The 14869-nt window shown below is 42.1% G+C and overlaps 1 protein-coding gene across 1 annotated transcript in view; it reads right to left on the minus strand.

Annotated features, from left to right (window-relative positions):
- SMC2 (structural maintenance of chromosomes 2) overlaps nucleotides 1-14869 on the minus strand; it is a 34578-nt gene that overhangs the window by 16785 nt on the left and 2924 nt on the right. The window contains exons 5-10 of the mRNA XM_087957590.1: nucleotides 7927-7965; nucleotides 7723-7833; nucleotides 7561-7605; nucleotides 5892-6125; nucleotides 4792-4941; nucleotides 3437-3670 (exon numbers count right to left, since the gene is read on the minus strand). Coding sequence (XP_087813716.1) covers nucleotides 3437-3670; nucleotides 4792-4941; nucleotides 5892-6125; nucleotides 7561-7605; nucleotides 7723-7833; nucleotides 7927-7965 — 813 coding nt within the window. The remainder of the gene's footprint in view (nucleotides 1-3436; nucleotides 3671-4791; nucleotides 4942-5891; nucleotides 6126-7560; nucleotides 7606-7722; nucleotides 7834-7926; nucleotides 7966-14869) is intronic.

Raw genomic sequence — 14869 nt, forward strand, 5'->3', positions numbered from 1 at the left:
GGCTCTTCGAAGAAGGGAAATGTTAGTAGTTGAAATGGGTAAAAACTGTCAAAGAAAGATAATCCTGATTTGTAAAGAACAGAACAGGAAAAATCACAAATCCCTTGAAACATAAACATGAGCCTGAAAATGTCAGCTCTGCCCTTTCTACAGACATTATTATGAAGGATTCCCCGGAAACAGGAATGGTTGCCACCAGGCCCAAAACTTTTATCCGGTCTGGTAGGGAAACAGTATTTCATGCAAACATATCCTATGATAGCTGAAGGTAAGACAAGAGCAAATCTGGGCCTGCAGAAATGAGTCATATATAATCCTAAAAATAGGAAGATTTACAAAACATCTGATATACTGTTTTCCCAATTCCACAATAAGGAAACAGCAATTCCCAGGAGAATGGCTTGGGCAGCCAACTTCTTTTTCCAGTTACAATCCTCGGTGTTAAAACGGCAATCTAGCCAAATTAAAATTCAAGAGAGCCTATAATAGAAATTGAAAAAAAAAAATCCTCATCTTTAATACAGAAAATATATATTGGACATATTTCCCCCAAAATTCTTCAACTCTCTCCTTATTCCAGATATTTTGCTTTATCAATGCTTCTGCAGTCAATTATCTGCCTTCATGAGTTGCTATCCTACAAAAGGTCACAATAATCTTGGAACTTCCGGTTTGCAAGGTTTCGGCAGCGGCAGGGATTCGCGATACTGCGCGATCCCTGCTGCGTTCGCTGCCAAGGTTCCCCCAATCCGTTTGGATCTGGGGGATATAGCTGCCCCATAGAAGCAGCTGAAGACAGGGGGGATCCAGACAGGGGCTTGGGGGTGTCGCAGACCCCCTCCCCAGCCGGCAGAACCCCCTTTTCCCAAGGCGGAGGAGCAGCGGTCAGCAATGGCCACCACGAAGAAATCTGCAGCCGGACAAGCAGGTGCAGGAGGGAGAAAGTTGGAAGAATTATGAAAGTTGCTTTCAACCGGGACAAGACAAGAGAAAGTGCCCTGGAATCTTGAAGGCTGCTAAGGATACACTGTTTCTAGTGAGAGTTACAAGCTGCGAATATCCTAAGGGAAATTTTTTTTTTTTTCGTTTCACTCTCCTTCCTAACGTGACAGCGGATGGAATCATAAGAGAAATCCGAAAACCTGCATTGGAGGTAATTGAATGCTGAAGGGATAAGGATTTCTGAACATTCAAAGGGAAAAAAAATCTTTTTGGCTGTGAGTGGGAAGGGAGGAAAAAAAAATTGGAGCAAAATTTGAAAATAAGGAGAAGATTGCCTAGAATTCTAAAGAGTTACTAAACATCAATAAGACTTCTAAAAGATATATTTTAAAGGGAACTTTGTGACTAAACTTTAACCCCAGAAAGAGAAAGTGAAGAAGGAGAAAGTATTTAAAAGAAATAGCTTGTTTGGATTGTTTGGTGATTTTGGAACTTCTGAGAATTATTTCTGATTAAAAGCACTTGGGTGGTTGTTTGGAAAAACTTTTTCTCTACACAATGGCATCACTTGTGGATGGACTGAAACTTGTATACCAAAAATATGAAAAAGAAAAGCAAGAAGGGAAAGATGTCCTTGGCACTCTTTTTCAATTTTTAGAAATGGCGGTTTGTACTTATGTAAAGCTGAATGAGCAACAGGATGACTGGGACAAAGAAGAAGCCATTTTTGATAAACAAATAACTTTGGTCGGAGAAGGAAAAAAGAAAGAGAAAAAGGAAAAGAAGACTTTAAGACCTGGAAAAACAATCCAAAAAGAGAAGAATAAGGTGAAAAGGGGATATTATGTTAGGAAACAACAGAAAGGGAGAAAGCAGAATAAAAGGGAGGTGGAGAGACAAGGGGGTAAAGAGGACAAGGAGAAGAAGAAGCAAGGGAGAAAGGAAGGGATGAGAAGCCTTAATGGTGGGGAGCAAGATGTAAAGAAGCAAAAGTTTTTTAGATAATGGATAAATTTTATTGAAAAAGGGATTCTAGAAAGGTACATAAGATTGTATTTCTATATTTGTATTTAGAAATAACCATAGAAAACTGGAAATAATATGTAATTTAAAATGCGATAAAATATTTAGTATAATCTAGTGAAATTTTTGTTAAGAAAAGGGGAGTACTGTAATGAAACAATGATTTAAGATATGTGATGTGGGGGGGGGAATAATTTTGGAAAGCATAAGTGTTCCCACAAAGGCATGATATTTAACTGAAATGGGTAAAATGTTTAAGATATAAATGATTGTTAATATTAATGATTAGACTATGTTATCCTAGTGAAACTTTTTGTGAAATGAGAGATTTGAAGTAGGAGAAGGGGGAACATCGTAATGAAATAATGATCTATAATATGTGATGTGCGGGGGGGGGGGAATAACTATGGAAAATAGGTGCTCCCATAAAAGTATGTGATTTAACTGAAAAGTAATGTGCTAAATGTTTAAGATATAAATGAATATCAATATTAATGAATAGATTTGTATTGGTTTTGATAACACTGTATAATTTTAGAACGTACCAGACAGAATCCCAATGTAAGTTATGTGTTCTATATTAAGTATTATAAATATAGGGGAAAGAGATAAAGGCATCATACTCCATTTAGTGTACAGGAGAAGTTTTTTTTCAAAGAAGAAAGATAAATGGATAGCTGGAAATAGAACAGACAAAGAATAATAAATATGATGATTCCAATTGAGAGGAGATAAATAAAATAAAAATTGAGAAAATTTAAAAGAGAGGAGAAGTTATATAGAAAATTGAAAATGTTAATAAGATATGGAATGGTATGTAAAATGAATATGAATTTGAATTTGTGTCTGTGCCAAGAGTTTTAACCCGGGACTAAGCAACTTTCAGAAAAGAGATTTCTTATGCTTTTATGTTTTGTGTTTCTGTGTATTTATGTTTTGTATGTCTTTAAAAATTAATAAAATTTGTTAATAAAAAAAGGTCACAATAATCTTTAAGCCTTTTTGATAGATAGTCCTTGCTTAACCATTTGAAATTGTGACAGACCCTCCAAAGCTACTTACAATCCAGTTGTGTCAGTTGCAGCCCCCTGCAGTCACATGATCACATTTTAGGCATTTGCAGCTGTCTCACCTTTATGGCTGGTTACAGCATTCTGTGGTCACATGACCACAATTGACAATGGTTTTCATCATTTTTGGCCTTTTTCGCTGGTTTCCAACAAAAAATGCCCATAGGATTTGCTTAATGTCCAATATGTTCGATTAACAACAACCATGTTCACTTAATGACCACAGTAAAGAAATAATAAAATTAGGTATGGTCACGTGGATGCTTTGACTTACTTCCATCATGACTTATGATGGAAATGTTTGGGGGTCCATTAGGGTCGTAAGACAAGGATTACTTGTAAATGGCATTTTAATTGTACTATGCTCCCAATTTGCCCAGCGACACACATTTATTACTTACCTGTTTCGCTTCTGTCTCTGCTTTGCTGATGTCGTTCTTGCAAGTCATCATCTGCCCAGCAAGGGTAGCATCTTCCCCATCTTCACTGCTGGACAATCCAGCTGACACTGCATTGAAATGCTGCTGTGCTGCAGCCAGAGCCTCAGTGTCTTTATTGTTTTCCTCCTGAAGGACACTCAAAGCATCTCTCAACTTCTTGACTTCTTTTTCCTTCAAGGCTAAGGCTTTAGAATCCTGAAAAAAAAAAGTTGTATAATTAAAAGGCCAATTTAAAAAAAGGGGGGGAAATATATAAATTAATAAGAAAAGCTAAGCACAATCCTACTTTATCCCATAATAAAGTTCCAATGAAAGTCAAGAATTAAAACAACTGTGATCCTAAGAGAATAATTAATTTGGCTGGGCAATCTTGAATCTGGGGCTGTTTTGGCATTTTCCGCAGTTTAGATCGTATCTACATATACCGTGTTTCTCATATAATAAGGCCGGGTCTTATTTTTTTTTGAGCCCCGAAAAAATGGCTAGGCCATCTTTTCGGGGGTGACTTAATTCCCCCCCCTTGCATCTTCGGGCGAGTGGGCGGCGACGGCTTGGATGTTGACCTCGGCGTTGGTGGGGCACTTCATATCAGGGTCAACGCAGGCAGCACCATATCCGGGTGTGCCCCAAAAGTACTTCCTAACGGCAAGCCCCCCCACCATTCCTCCCCCATTTCGCATGTTTTAATATAGGCCTTAATTTGGGGAGAGGGGCTTAATTTCATTTCATGCCTATAAAACATGCTGGGACTTCCTATTGGGGGAGGCCGTATTGTTGGAGAAACAGGGTATTTATTCAGAAATAAGCCCCATTGTGTTCATAAAGTTTATTTATGTGGTCATGAATTAAAATGTTAAAAGACTGTGCCAATTTATATCAGTTTCAGCTGTAGTCATTAAGTACAATGTCATGTAACCAGGCCAGTTTCCCCACTGACTTTGCTAATCTGAAGCCAAATGTGAAGGTTGTAAGTGGTGATCACATGACAGTGGGATGCTGCAACCGCTGTACCTGAATACTGGTTGCCTGGTTGCCAAGCAACCAAATCACAATCACTTGATCATATGGATGCTGTGACGGCCACATCTTTCAGAACCATTCATAAAATCTTCTGTTTCAGTGTCATCATAACTTTGAATGATCACTGAACAAGTGGTCAGTGAGAACTACATGTACTTTTAAAATATGATGATAGAAATAGTGTAGAAATACTTGCATATAGTACACTATATATTTTCAAACACAAGCTTATCGTGAATATAATTGTGAGAGGGAGAAAATAGTGTATATTTTTAAAGAGCATTTCCATTGCTTACCTCTTCCATGGCTTTAACCAATTCTTTCCGCTTGTTCTCTTCACTTTGTAAATTTTGCTTTTTGATAGCAAGAGTACTTTCTACTTTGGTATCAGTTCTCTGAACCACGGCAAGAGCTTCCTCTAGAGAATGGAGTGCACCACCACATTCCTACAAATATAATTTTACATTTTAATAGAAACAGATTTCTGTTTGCAATAGTACCTCTACCCATCTTCCTCAGGAATTTCACTAACACACACACAAAAAATGGGAATAAAACAAAAACAAAAGACAAAAACATTTAAATCCTTCCCATTCAACCTCTTGAATGATTCTATACCAAGCAAAATCGAAACAGGAACCTAACTGTGGAGCATATGGAAAAGATCTTTTCCAGAAAAGAACTGTCTTATCTTTACACATCATACAAATCCCCCCGTTCTTGATATTGACTTAACATGTTCTGTGTGTAGCCCATTCTGTATTTTATGCCAGTTTGTTAATTAGTGCTGTAGGAATCCAGACATTAAACATGCTTGCTCAGTGCCCTGAACTATAGCAAGTTTGAGCCTTTCCGACCTGGCTATATCTCTCTGCTTAGTGTCCAAAAGTGGATTAACACTTGCAGGATTAGAAACAACTTCAGGACAAAAGGCTCCTCTTTTTTGTTGTAACCCATTGTTATCTAGATCAGCAGTCCCCAACTTTCCAGCTTGGCAGACTTCCAAGGAGAGGGGAGGGAGGGGGGGTGGGTCTGTGTAAACCTGAGTACCCTCCACTCACGGAAATGGAGCTTCGCGCGCATGTTCCTTCACTGCTTGTGCAGCCTGATTCTGAGTGGGCTGCAGCCCAGAGTGGGCTGTGGCTCCAATGTTGGGGACCCGTGATCTAGATAACCTGGAGATATGTACTATCAACCTGAACACTTTACTAGCCTCCAGTTGTTCAACTAATTGTATGGCACAGATTTCTAATAAGTTATTATTTCTTAAAACAAGTACAACTTCCAAGTTTTATTCTTTACCCATGGGCAGCCTATGATTTTAATAAAGTGGCTAAAAAATGAGTTCTACTATTTGTATTAGTATATTGTATTAAAGTAACTGGACAGGTCTTACTTGATCCCTTTTCTTTTCCATCTCTGATATGGCTTTGCTGAGTTCCTTCACTTTCTTCTCATTTTCAGTCATCTCTTCTTGAAGTTTTGAAATGCTGCTTTCCATCTCCTTTAGCACATCAGCAGAACGTAGCTTAGTTTCTTCAGCTATCGTAAACTGATACGCCACATACAGACGGTTCAGATGTTCTATCTCTCTCACAACTTTCTGGTATTCCAAATAGGAGGATCGTTCCTGGTTAGGCAAATAAAACGCATCATGGACAGTTACAGCAAGCCAGAGTATACAGGTAGTCCTCAGCTTACAATAGTTCATTTAGTGACAGCTCAAAGTTACAGCGGCACAGGAAAGAGTGACATTTGACCCCCTTTCACACTTGTGACCATTGTTAGCATCCCTATCATCACAACATCAAAATTCACTTAGTAAATGGAATGTGAAAGGTTGTAAAATGGAGCAAAACTCACTTAACTGTCTTGCTTAGCAACATAAATTTTGGGTTCAATTGTGGTCATAAGTCAAGGACAACCACAACTGACCCCAAAATTTCGGTTCTTGAAACATTTGTTAAGTGAGTTTTTCCTCCATTTTACAACTTTTCTTGCCACAGTTGTTAATCACTGCGGTTGATAAGTTAATAACCTGGTTGTTAAGTGAATCTGGCTTCCCCATTGACATTGCTTGTCAGGTCATCATGAAAGGTGATCATATGACCTCGGGACACAGCCAACGGTCATAAATATGAACAAGTTGCCAAGCACCTGCATTTTGATCATATGATCATGCAGATGCTGCCAAGGTCACAACTGTGAAAAATGGTTATAAGACATATTTTTCAGTGATGTTGTAACTTTGAATGATCACTATAACTGTTGTAAGTCGAGGACTACCTGTATGACAGAATAGCTATTCTGCATGAATGAAACTGAGATTCCTTCTCTCTCTTTTGCTGTCCTTCACAATTGCTCAGCAGATGATGAAGTTCATGGGGAAAATTTTATTGCATAAACACTTTTCCACTTGCATATTTTTGGCTTTTGCCCAGGGGTTGCAATAGAAAGGAAATGCAAAGTCTAATCGCATTGAATCAAATTATTTCAGAATTTCCATTAGCAAGCTAGGATTTGTAACTTGCTTAATAGTAACCACACTGAATTCAGTGGGATTCATAGGGTATAATAAGCTATAATGTTCTCTGCTTTTGATTGAGGTTGCTTGTACACAGGGGTGGGATGCTACCGGTTCTGCCCGGCTCTATAGAACCGGTAGCTCTGAAGAGCAGCAGACACAGAACCAGTTCTGTGTTTGCTCCTGTTTGGCCCACCCACCTGCCCGGGCTCTTACCTGTCCTTTATTTCCTGCTTTTTAAACCTCAGCTGCTTTGCGCAGCACCGCTGAGGTTGAAAAAGCAGGAAAAAAGTGGCTTTTCAAATGCTGCACGCCTGCATGCAGTGCTTTTCAGCTGTCCGGCTGGCACAGCTACGTATGCAAAACGTAGGCACCGAACCGGTAATAACACTGGTTGAATCCCACCACTGCTTGTACACAACAAATTATTATTTATTATTAACTAGACAATGGTTTATAATGCTGCATACCATCAGTTTCTAGGACTAAATCTAATCAAAGATGGAGTTTTACTGTGAACTCTAGTTTAAACTGTAAATACCTCTTTCAGTTTTTGCAAGGTGGGCGTGATTTCTTCCTCTAAAATCTGTAAATGAAAAGCAAGATGTACTTAATTTTTCAATTCTGAAATTGAACCATAAGAATTCTGTTTTTTTAAGAGGACTAATATAAATATACGATCAAGTAACCATAATGCTGGTACCGTGCAGATTTCTTTGAGTTTTGCTTCTTTTTTCTCAATAGTTTTTTGTGCTGCTAGTTTCTTACACTCATACATCCTTGTACCAGCTGCTTCTTCAATCATGGCCAATATCTAGAACAGCAGCAATAAAAAATATAATACAACCACAGATCAAGCTGTTTAAAAGATAAAAATCACCTTCATAGAAAATCCTGTCATGCTTACCTCTGGGGGCTTCATATTGAGTACTTTGGTAATTCGGCCCTAAGATAGAAGGGAAATAGCCAGCTATTAATATCTTAGTATTTTAAAGGCCTTATAATAATCTACATTTAGTGAATTATGGTGCATATCTCCCTTGGAAGAGAAAGGAGCATCTGGAGAGTGGGTCAAAAATTATAACACATTTGTAACAAAACAACTGGCCAGGATAAGTAGCTCATGGAAAACTTTGTTACTATGTTTTTCCACCTATAGTTTTACAAGAAGATCAGAGATATTCCTGTAATATCCTTTTTGACGCTAGATTGAAGCCCATCCATAAATCATTAGATGCAGGTGTGCTTAGGCAGGGGTGGGCAAACTACGGCCCGCGGGCCACATCCGGCCCGTTGGTCTGTCCAATGCGCCCGCCCTGAAAAAAAATCGCTGCCATTGGTCTGTCCAATCCGCCCACCCTGAAAAATCGCTGGGCGTGGCGTATTGCCCTGTGCCGCGTGGCCCCCAAAGCTGCAAAACAGTGCGGAGCGATCTAGGGGTAGGAAAGAAAAGAAATTTGCAAAGGCCTCGGCTGGGAGTTCGAAATCACCTTCGAGTGCGACCTCTCCGAAGGTGAGTCCCCCCGATCCCCTTTTTTTCCGGGGCTTCCAGGCTTAAACTTTGCAAAGGCAAAGCTTGCAGGCTGGAGCGTCTTCCCGCCGAGGAGCGGAAGGGTTCCACCCGGCGGGCGGGCGAGCTGCTTGGAGCCACCTAAAGCTAGGCCGCTGCTGGTGGAGCCTTGCCCTGCCTTGGTGCCCGTTTCCCGGCTCGGCGGTCCTGCTCGGGCGGCACTTTAAAAGCCTGCTCCCAGCACCCGAGCAACTTCCCAGCAACTTTCGGCTTCCTTTTAACTCGCCTGGGCCCGAGCCGCGCGGCAGAGGGGAAGCCCGGCGGGCGGGCGGACTGCTTGAGGAGGCTCCGGGCTTCCCCTCCGCCAGGCACGGCGCCTGCGAGTTAAAAGGAAGCGAAAGTTGCTGGGAAGTTGCTTGGGTTTCGGGCTTCAGGCTTAAACTTTGCAAAGGCAAAGTTTGCAGGCTGGAGCGTCTTCCCGCCGAGGAGCAGGAAGGATTCCGCCCGGCGGGCGGGCGGGCTGCTTAAACTTTGCTCGGGCGGCACTATGGTGGTCTCTCATGAATGAAGACACTGAGGCAGTCGTCTTGAAGCCAAATCGGGATGAGAGCCCAGGGCAAGCTCTGACACCCTCTTTTATTAGAAGCAATCTTTGTTAACGTTTGCAATTTTTTGTTAGTGTGTTGTTACAAACTCATTACATCACACAAAATACCATATGAGAATACAAAGCTGTAAAGTTTAAGTTTGCTACAATTCTGGGTAAGAAGTGGCAACATTTCGACCTTGTCCCTCGCCTCGTGTTACAAACAACTACCAGAAGGCCCGTTGTCCTTTGCAGCGCGAGGAACAGATAGCAATTCCCACATCTCCTCTGTTTTTCTTTTTTTAAAAGACAGGGAGTGTTTTAGTTCCAACAGCAGCCTTTGTCAGGCGCGTAGGCAAGAGTGCTGTGTATGCTGATGTTATCCATGGCGTTCGTGACTTCTTCGACCATCACAAACATCTTGTCCTCGTCTGGGTCATCACAGGTTGGCTCTCCCATTTCTTCTTCGGATGGCAGTGGTTCATATGTGTTAGTTATTTGTTGATTCCAGAGAGCCATTACCTGTGCAGTGGCTTTTTCTCAGCCAAAAGGGATAAACTGTTAGAAATAGTGCGTACAAAGATAGGTAATACACAAGGCAATATAATAGATCCTGCAGCAATCATACCAATAAGCGCTACAATAGCTTGCAAACCAGGTAATTTTGGGAACCAAGATCCAAACATTTCTCTAAAATCAAGACCATTCCATGTATGTACAGGTACATGTGCAATCTTGATCATTCTATCAGTTGAATAACTTTTCCACTATCATCTATTTCAATACAACAATTACTAAGGTTAAATTTTCCACACACTCTTCCTTCTTTGGCAAGAAGATAATCTAACGCCAAACGATTTTGCATGATATATGTTCTAGACAATGCACTTTCTTTAGCTAATGTTTTCAAAGCAAAAGCAGTTTCATTGGTTATAATTTCTAATACAGCTTGCAACCTTATAATTCTATTGAGCATATATATGTGGGGGTATGGTACCCCCTTGTTTCAGGTAAGTGAGTGTACAAGCAAATAGGATTACATTTGTCAGTGGTACATGAAGTAGAGCTTGATTTAACAGTGATATTAATATTTTGAGGGCCTCTTACTTGAGCAGAGTCAATAGGTGGGGTGTATCAGTAGTTGTAAACAGTGGTGGCCCCACATTAGTCCCGGACACCTTTTGGAAGAGATATTTCTTTTCCTGTAGATAAGATCTTTGCCAGCTGTGTGAGCCGCAGGTGACTCCTGCAGTGTCGTTAGGACCTTGGCCTTTGTTGATGGCAAAACAAGCATCAAAACACACAGAAGTGTTGGTAACCCCGAGTGACATTATGGGCAATGTACCCATTTTTGCTTGACTGGTAGAGAACATTGAGGCAAGGTCAGAGCTGGATCCTCCTTTGTAGGCATAGACATACAGTGAGGCGGTGATGGGCCCCACAGCCTTTGGCTCGTAGCATTGGATACCTTGTTTGGTGTAGCATCGTGCATATTGAGTGTTGTTATGCAGACAAGGGGAGATTGTCGTGGGAGTTGCACTCAGGCTTCAAAGTATGATAGATCAGGTGGACTGGGTCTTTGTTCCGCTGCGAGTAGTTTTGATGCAGGCATCGCAGGAGGATGGGGTGGCTGTCATATCGGCAGGAACGATGTGGAAACCCAGAAGCAAATGATGAATGCAGCGGGCAGCTTCATGATTTTGATGTAGGCAAGGCTGGTTTGGGTAGAAAAGGCCTTACGTGTCATCCAGGGACTCAGATGGTGTTGTTGTTGTAGGAAACAGCAGCGCCCTCGTCCCCAGGTTATAAGTTCAGCAGGACCTTTCCACTGAGGATCTGGAAGCTGATACCGTTGGTCTGGGTTCAAGATGAGGCGAGGAAGCGAAATGACGTGATGCTGCTGTGCATGGGGGGGGATCCAGACTCATTGAGGAAGTTAAGAGTAAACAAGCATTCAATGCATTCTGGAGTCCTGGCAACCTGGAGTCCTGGCAATATTCTTAAATTTGAATTTTTCCTGTCTGGCCAAGGCTTTTTTGTTTTGATGAAAATAACTATGACTGTCCCAGGGTGTTTGTTGTGAAAGAATCATGCAAGAGATGGCACTGTCTGCGGTTGCAGCTGCAGCTGCCGCATCAGCCATATCATTGCCTTCCTGGAGAATTTCTGGGAAGGGTTGGTGGCTGCGAATGTGTGCTACAAAGAGTGGGTGCTGGTGCTGTGCAACAAGGTGTTGCAATGTAACAAAAAGAGAGAGAAGATTTTTAGAGACAGAGACTGAAGTGAAGGATAGGCAGTAGTTGAAAGCATTTTATGCGTATGGAGTTAGTACTTCGATGAAATCAATCTGTGTTCTCTGGAAAGGCCAGCCCATCAGGGGTCGCCCTCCCATTTCTTTTTTCCTTGCTACTTTCTTGTTTACTTTCAAACATACTTTGCATTCACAGAAACCACCTTCACCCCTTCTCAGTTTTCCAACTCATCTTTCTCCTTTTACTCAGGTTTCCAATCCTAACAACTCACATTTCTGTGCAGACCATGAAGGAAGGGAGGGAGCCCTTTTATGACCTCCCCTGCTCCTATCATGACTGCAAATCCTGATTTCCTCTTTCCTTCTTCAACCCTGCTTGACCCATCCACCTACTTGCAACAAACAATCATGGTCCTCAGTTCCCACGATTCTGCAAGCCTTTAGATAGTCCGAGAGGGAAGCCCCCTTCGGGCAGTTAGAGGCTGCAGAATCCTCTTTCAATCCTCATTTGCATTTTCAACAATCAGTTTTAACAGACTAAGAGATTTTTAGGAGTGTTGAGGAAGATGTATCCATTCTAAGATAAGGAGGTTGCTAGTGTGCTGAGACTTTTGGGTTAATACAGCAGTAGGTAAGGAGGGGGTGTATTGAGCAAGATTAAGGAAATAGGAGCATTGTTGTGACATCGGTTGACCCACCTTTTCTGCATAATGTGCTATATGTCCTGGGTGATTTTTAATTGATGATCTGTAATGGTAATTTTATCCCTGGAGTGGTTCCTCCCTTTAACACATCAAACAGGGGTTGAGCATGTGTGTAGTGATGCCAAAATAGGGACGGGTCCAATTAATAGCCCCTAAATATTGTTGTAATTGTACGAGGGATGTCTACACAATGGCATCACGTGTGGATGGACTGAAACTTGTATATCAAAATTTTAAAAAGAAAAGCAAGAAGGAAAGGTGTCCTAGGCACTCTTTTCCAATATTTTACAAGGAGAAGCAAGGGAGAAAGGAAGAGATGAGAGGCCTTAAGCAAAAGTTCTCCAGAGATAATAGACAAATTCCACTGAAAAGGGATTTCAGAAAGGCACACAAGACCGCACTTCTACACCTGCATCCAGAAATAACCATAGAAAACTGGAAACAACATGCAATTCAAAATGTGACAAAACACTCAGTATAATCTAGTGAAACCTTTGCCAAGAAAAGGAGAGTACTGTAATGAAACAATGATTTAAGACATGGATGATGGGGGGAAACAATCCCGGAAAGCATAAGTGTTCCCACAAAGGCATGATATCTAACCGAAAGGGGTAAAATGTTCAAGACATAAATGATTGTCAACATCAATGATTAGACTATGTTATCCCAGCGAAAATTTTTGTGAAATGAAAGATCTGAAGTAGGAGAAGGGGGAACACTGCAATGAAATAATGATCTATAATATGTGATGTGGTTTAACTGAAAAGCAATGCACCAAATGTTCAAGACACAAATGAACATCAACACTAATGAATAACAATACTGCACAATTTCAGAATGCACCAGATAGAATCCCAGTGCAAATTATGTGTTCTATATTAAGTATTACAAATATAGGGGAAAGAGTTAAAGGCATCACACTCCATTCAGTGCACAGGAGAAGTTTTTCTTCAAAGAAGAAAGACAAATGGATCGCTGGAAATAGAACAAAGAATAACAAACTATGATTCGAATTGAGAGGAGATAAACAAAATAAAACCGAGAAAATTCAAAAGAGAGGAGAAGCTATGTAGAAAATTGAAAATGCCAATAAGATGCCAATGGTATGCAAAATGCCAATGGTATGCAAAATGCCAATGGTATGCAAAATGAACACGAATCTGAATCTGTGTCTGTACCAAGAGTTTTGACCTGGGACTAAGCAACTTTCAGAAAAGAGATTTTTATGCTTTTATGTTTTGTGTTTCTGTGTATCCATGTTCTGCATGTCTTTAAAAATTAACAAAGTTTGTTAAAAAAAAAGAGAGAGGCTGAGAGTTTTGAGGAAGGATAGAGCAGATCGGGAACCACAGAGATTCCTTTGAGAAGGGCATGAGGGTGAGATTGTAAGAGCAGTTTTATCGGAGAAGGAGGCAGAAGGAGGAAGCTGTGTGCTGACAGAGATGGGGAAAGGATATGAACACATCTTCTGTCATTGATAATTCATACACAGTGGATGGTATATGGGCAGCCTTGGGAGAGGGGCTAGCTGCCGGCCCTCTACTGTCGAGCATCTCTGCTGGCGGAGGGCTTTGCTGCCCCCGCCGGGCTTGACATTGTGATTTAAAATGACCAGGCTTCCCACAATTGTAACAATTACCAGATGGTTTATTACCTCTGGTGATAGCTGCAGCCGTCATTTCGGAAGTGTCTAAAGAGGCTTTACTGAGGGGTTTTTCAAGAGAGCCCCCTCTTTAAAAAGGAAAAAATTTCGTTTGGTTGATTCTCTTAGTTCCTCAATGTGCAATTTCTGGTCCCGAGAGAATCCTCCACCCATACTCACGAGGATCCACGGCGATCGCCTGCGATCGAATCAGGGATGAGGTATACCAAGGCTATGCCAGCCGATGAGTATGGATGGTCCAAAGACGTACCACCTCGCAGATGATCACGCGGGGTCACCAGTTATGGTGGTCTCTCATGAATGAAGACACTGAGGCAGTCGTCTTGAAGCCAAATCGGGATGAGAGCCCAGGGCAAGCTCTGACACCCTCTTTTATTAGAAGCAATCTTTGTTAACGTTTGCAATTTTTTGTTAGTGTGTTGTTACAAACTCATTACATCACACAAAATACCATATGAGAATACAAAGCTGTAAAGTTTAAGTTTGCTACAATTCTGGGTAAGAAGTGGCAACATTTCGACCTTGTCCCTCGCCTCGTGTTACAAACAACTACCAGAAGGCCCGTTGTCCTTGCACGCGCGCGAGGAAACAGATAGCAATTCCCACACGGCACTTTAAAAGCCTGCTCCCAGCACCCGAGCAACTTCCCAGCAACTTTCGGCTTCCTTTAACTTGCGGGCGCTCGCACCTGGCCCCGAGCCGCGCGGCAGAGGGGAAGCCCGGTGGGCGGGCGGCTGCTTGGAGGAGGCGACCGGTGGTGCTCTGGCAGCAGCAACCGGCAGTTTCGCCCGGGCTCCGCTCAGGTGTCCGGCTGGGGCTGTCAGGAGTTGCTACCGCCGGCGCAGCTCCGTGCGGCTCCAGTCCCGCGTTGCCTTGGGAAGGAAAAGGCAAAACCAGGAGCCGCTGAGCCTGAGCCTCCGGTGCCGCTGCTCCGTTGCAAAGCACCGCCGTGGCTCTTCCTTTTTGCCTTTCCTTCCCGAGGCAACGCGGGACTGGAGCCGCGTGAGCCGCACCGGCGGTAGCAACTCCTGACTCAGAGGGCCTCCGAGGGGAGGGGAAGGAGGAGAAGGGGGAAGGGTGGGGGGCGATTCCCAAAAAATCTTGTGCTGACCCGGCCCGTCTGTCAAATTTTAAAA

The sequence above is a fragment of the Notechis scutatus genome, chromosome 2, assembly GCF_049901735.1.
Source record: "Notechis scutatus isolate UNSWTSFEM ecotype Mainland chromosome 2, rNotScu1.2, whole genome shotgun sequence".
Classification (NCBI taxonomy): domain Eukaryota; kingdom Metazoa; phylum Chordata; class Lepidosauria; order Squamata; family Elapidae; genus Notechis; species Notechis scutatus.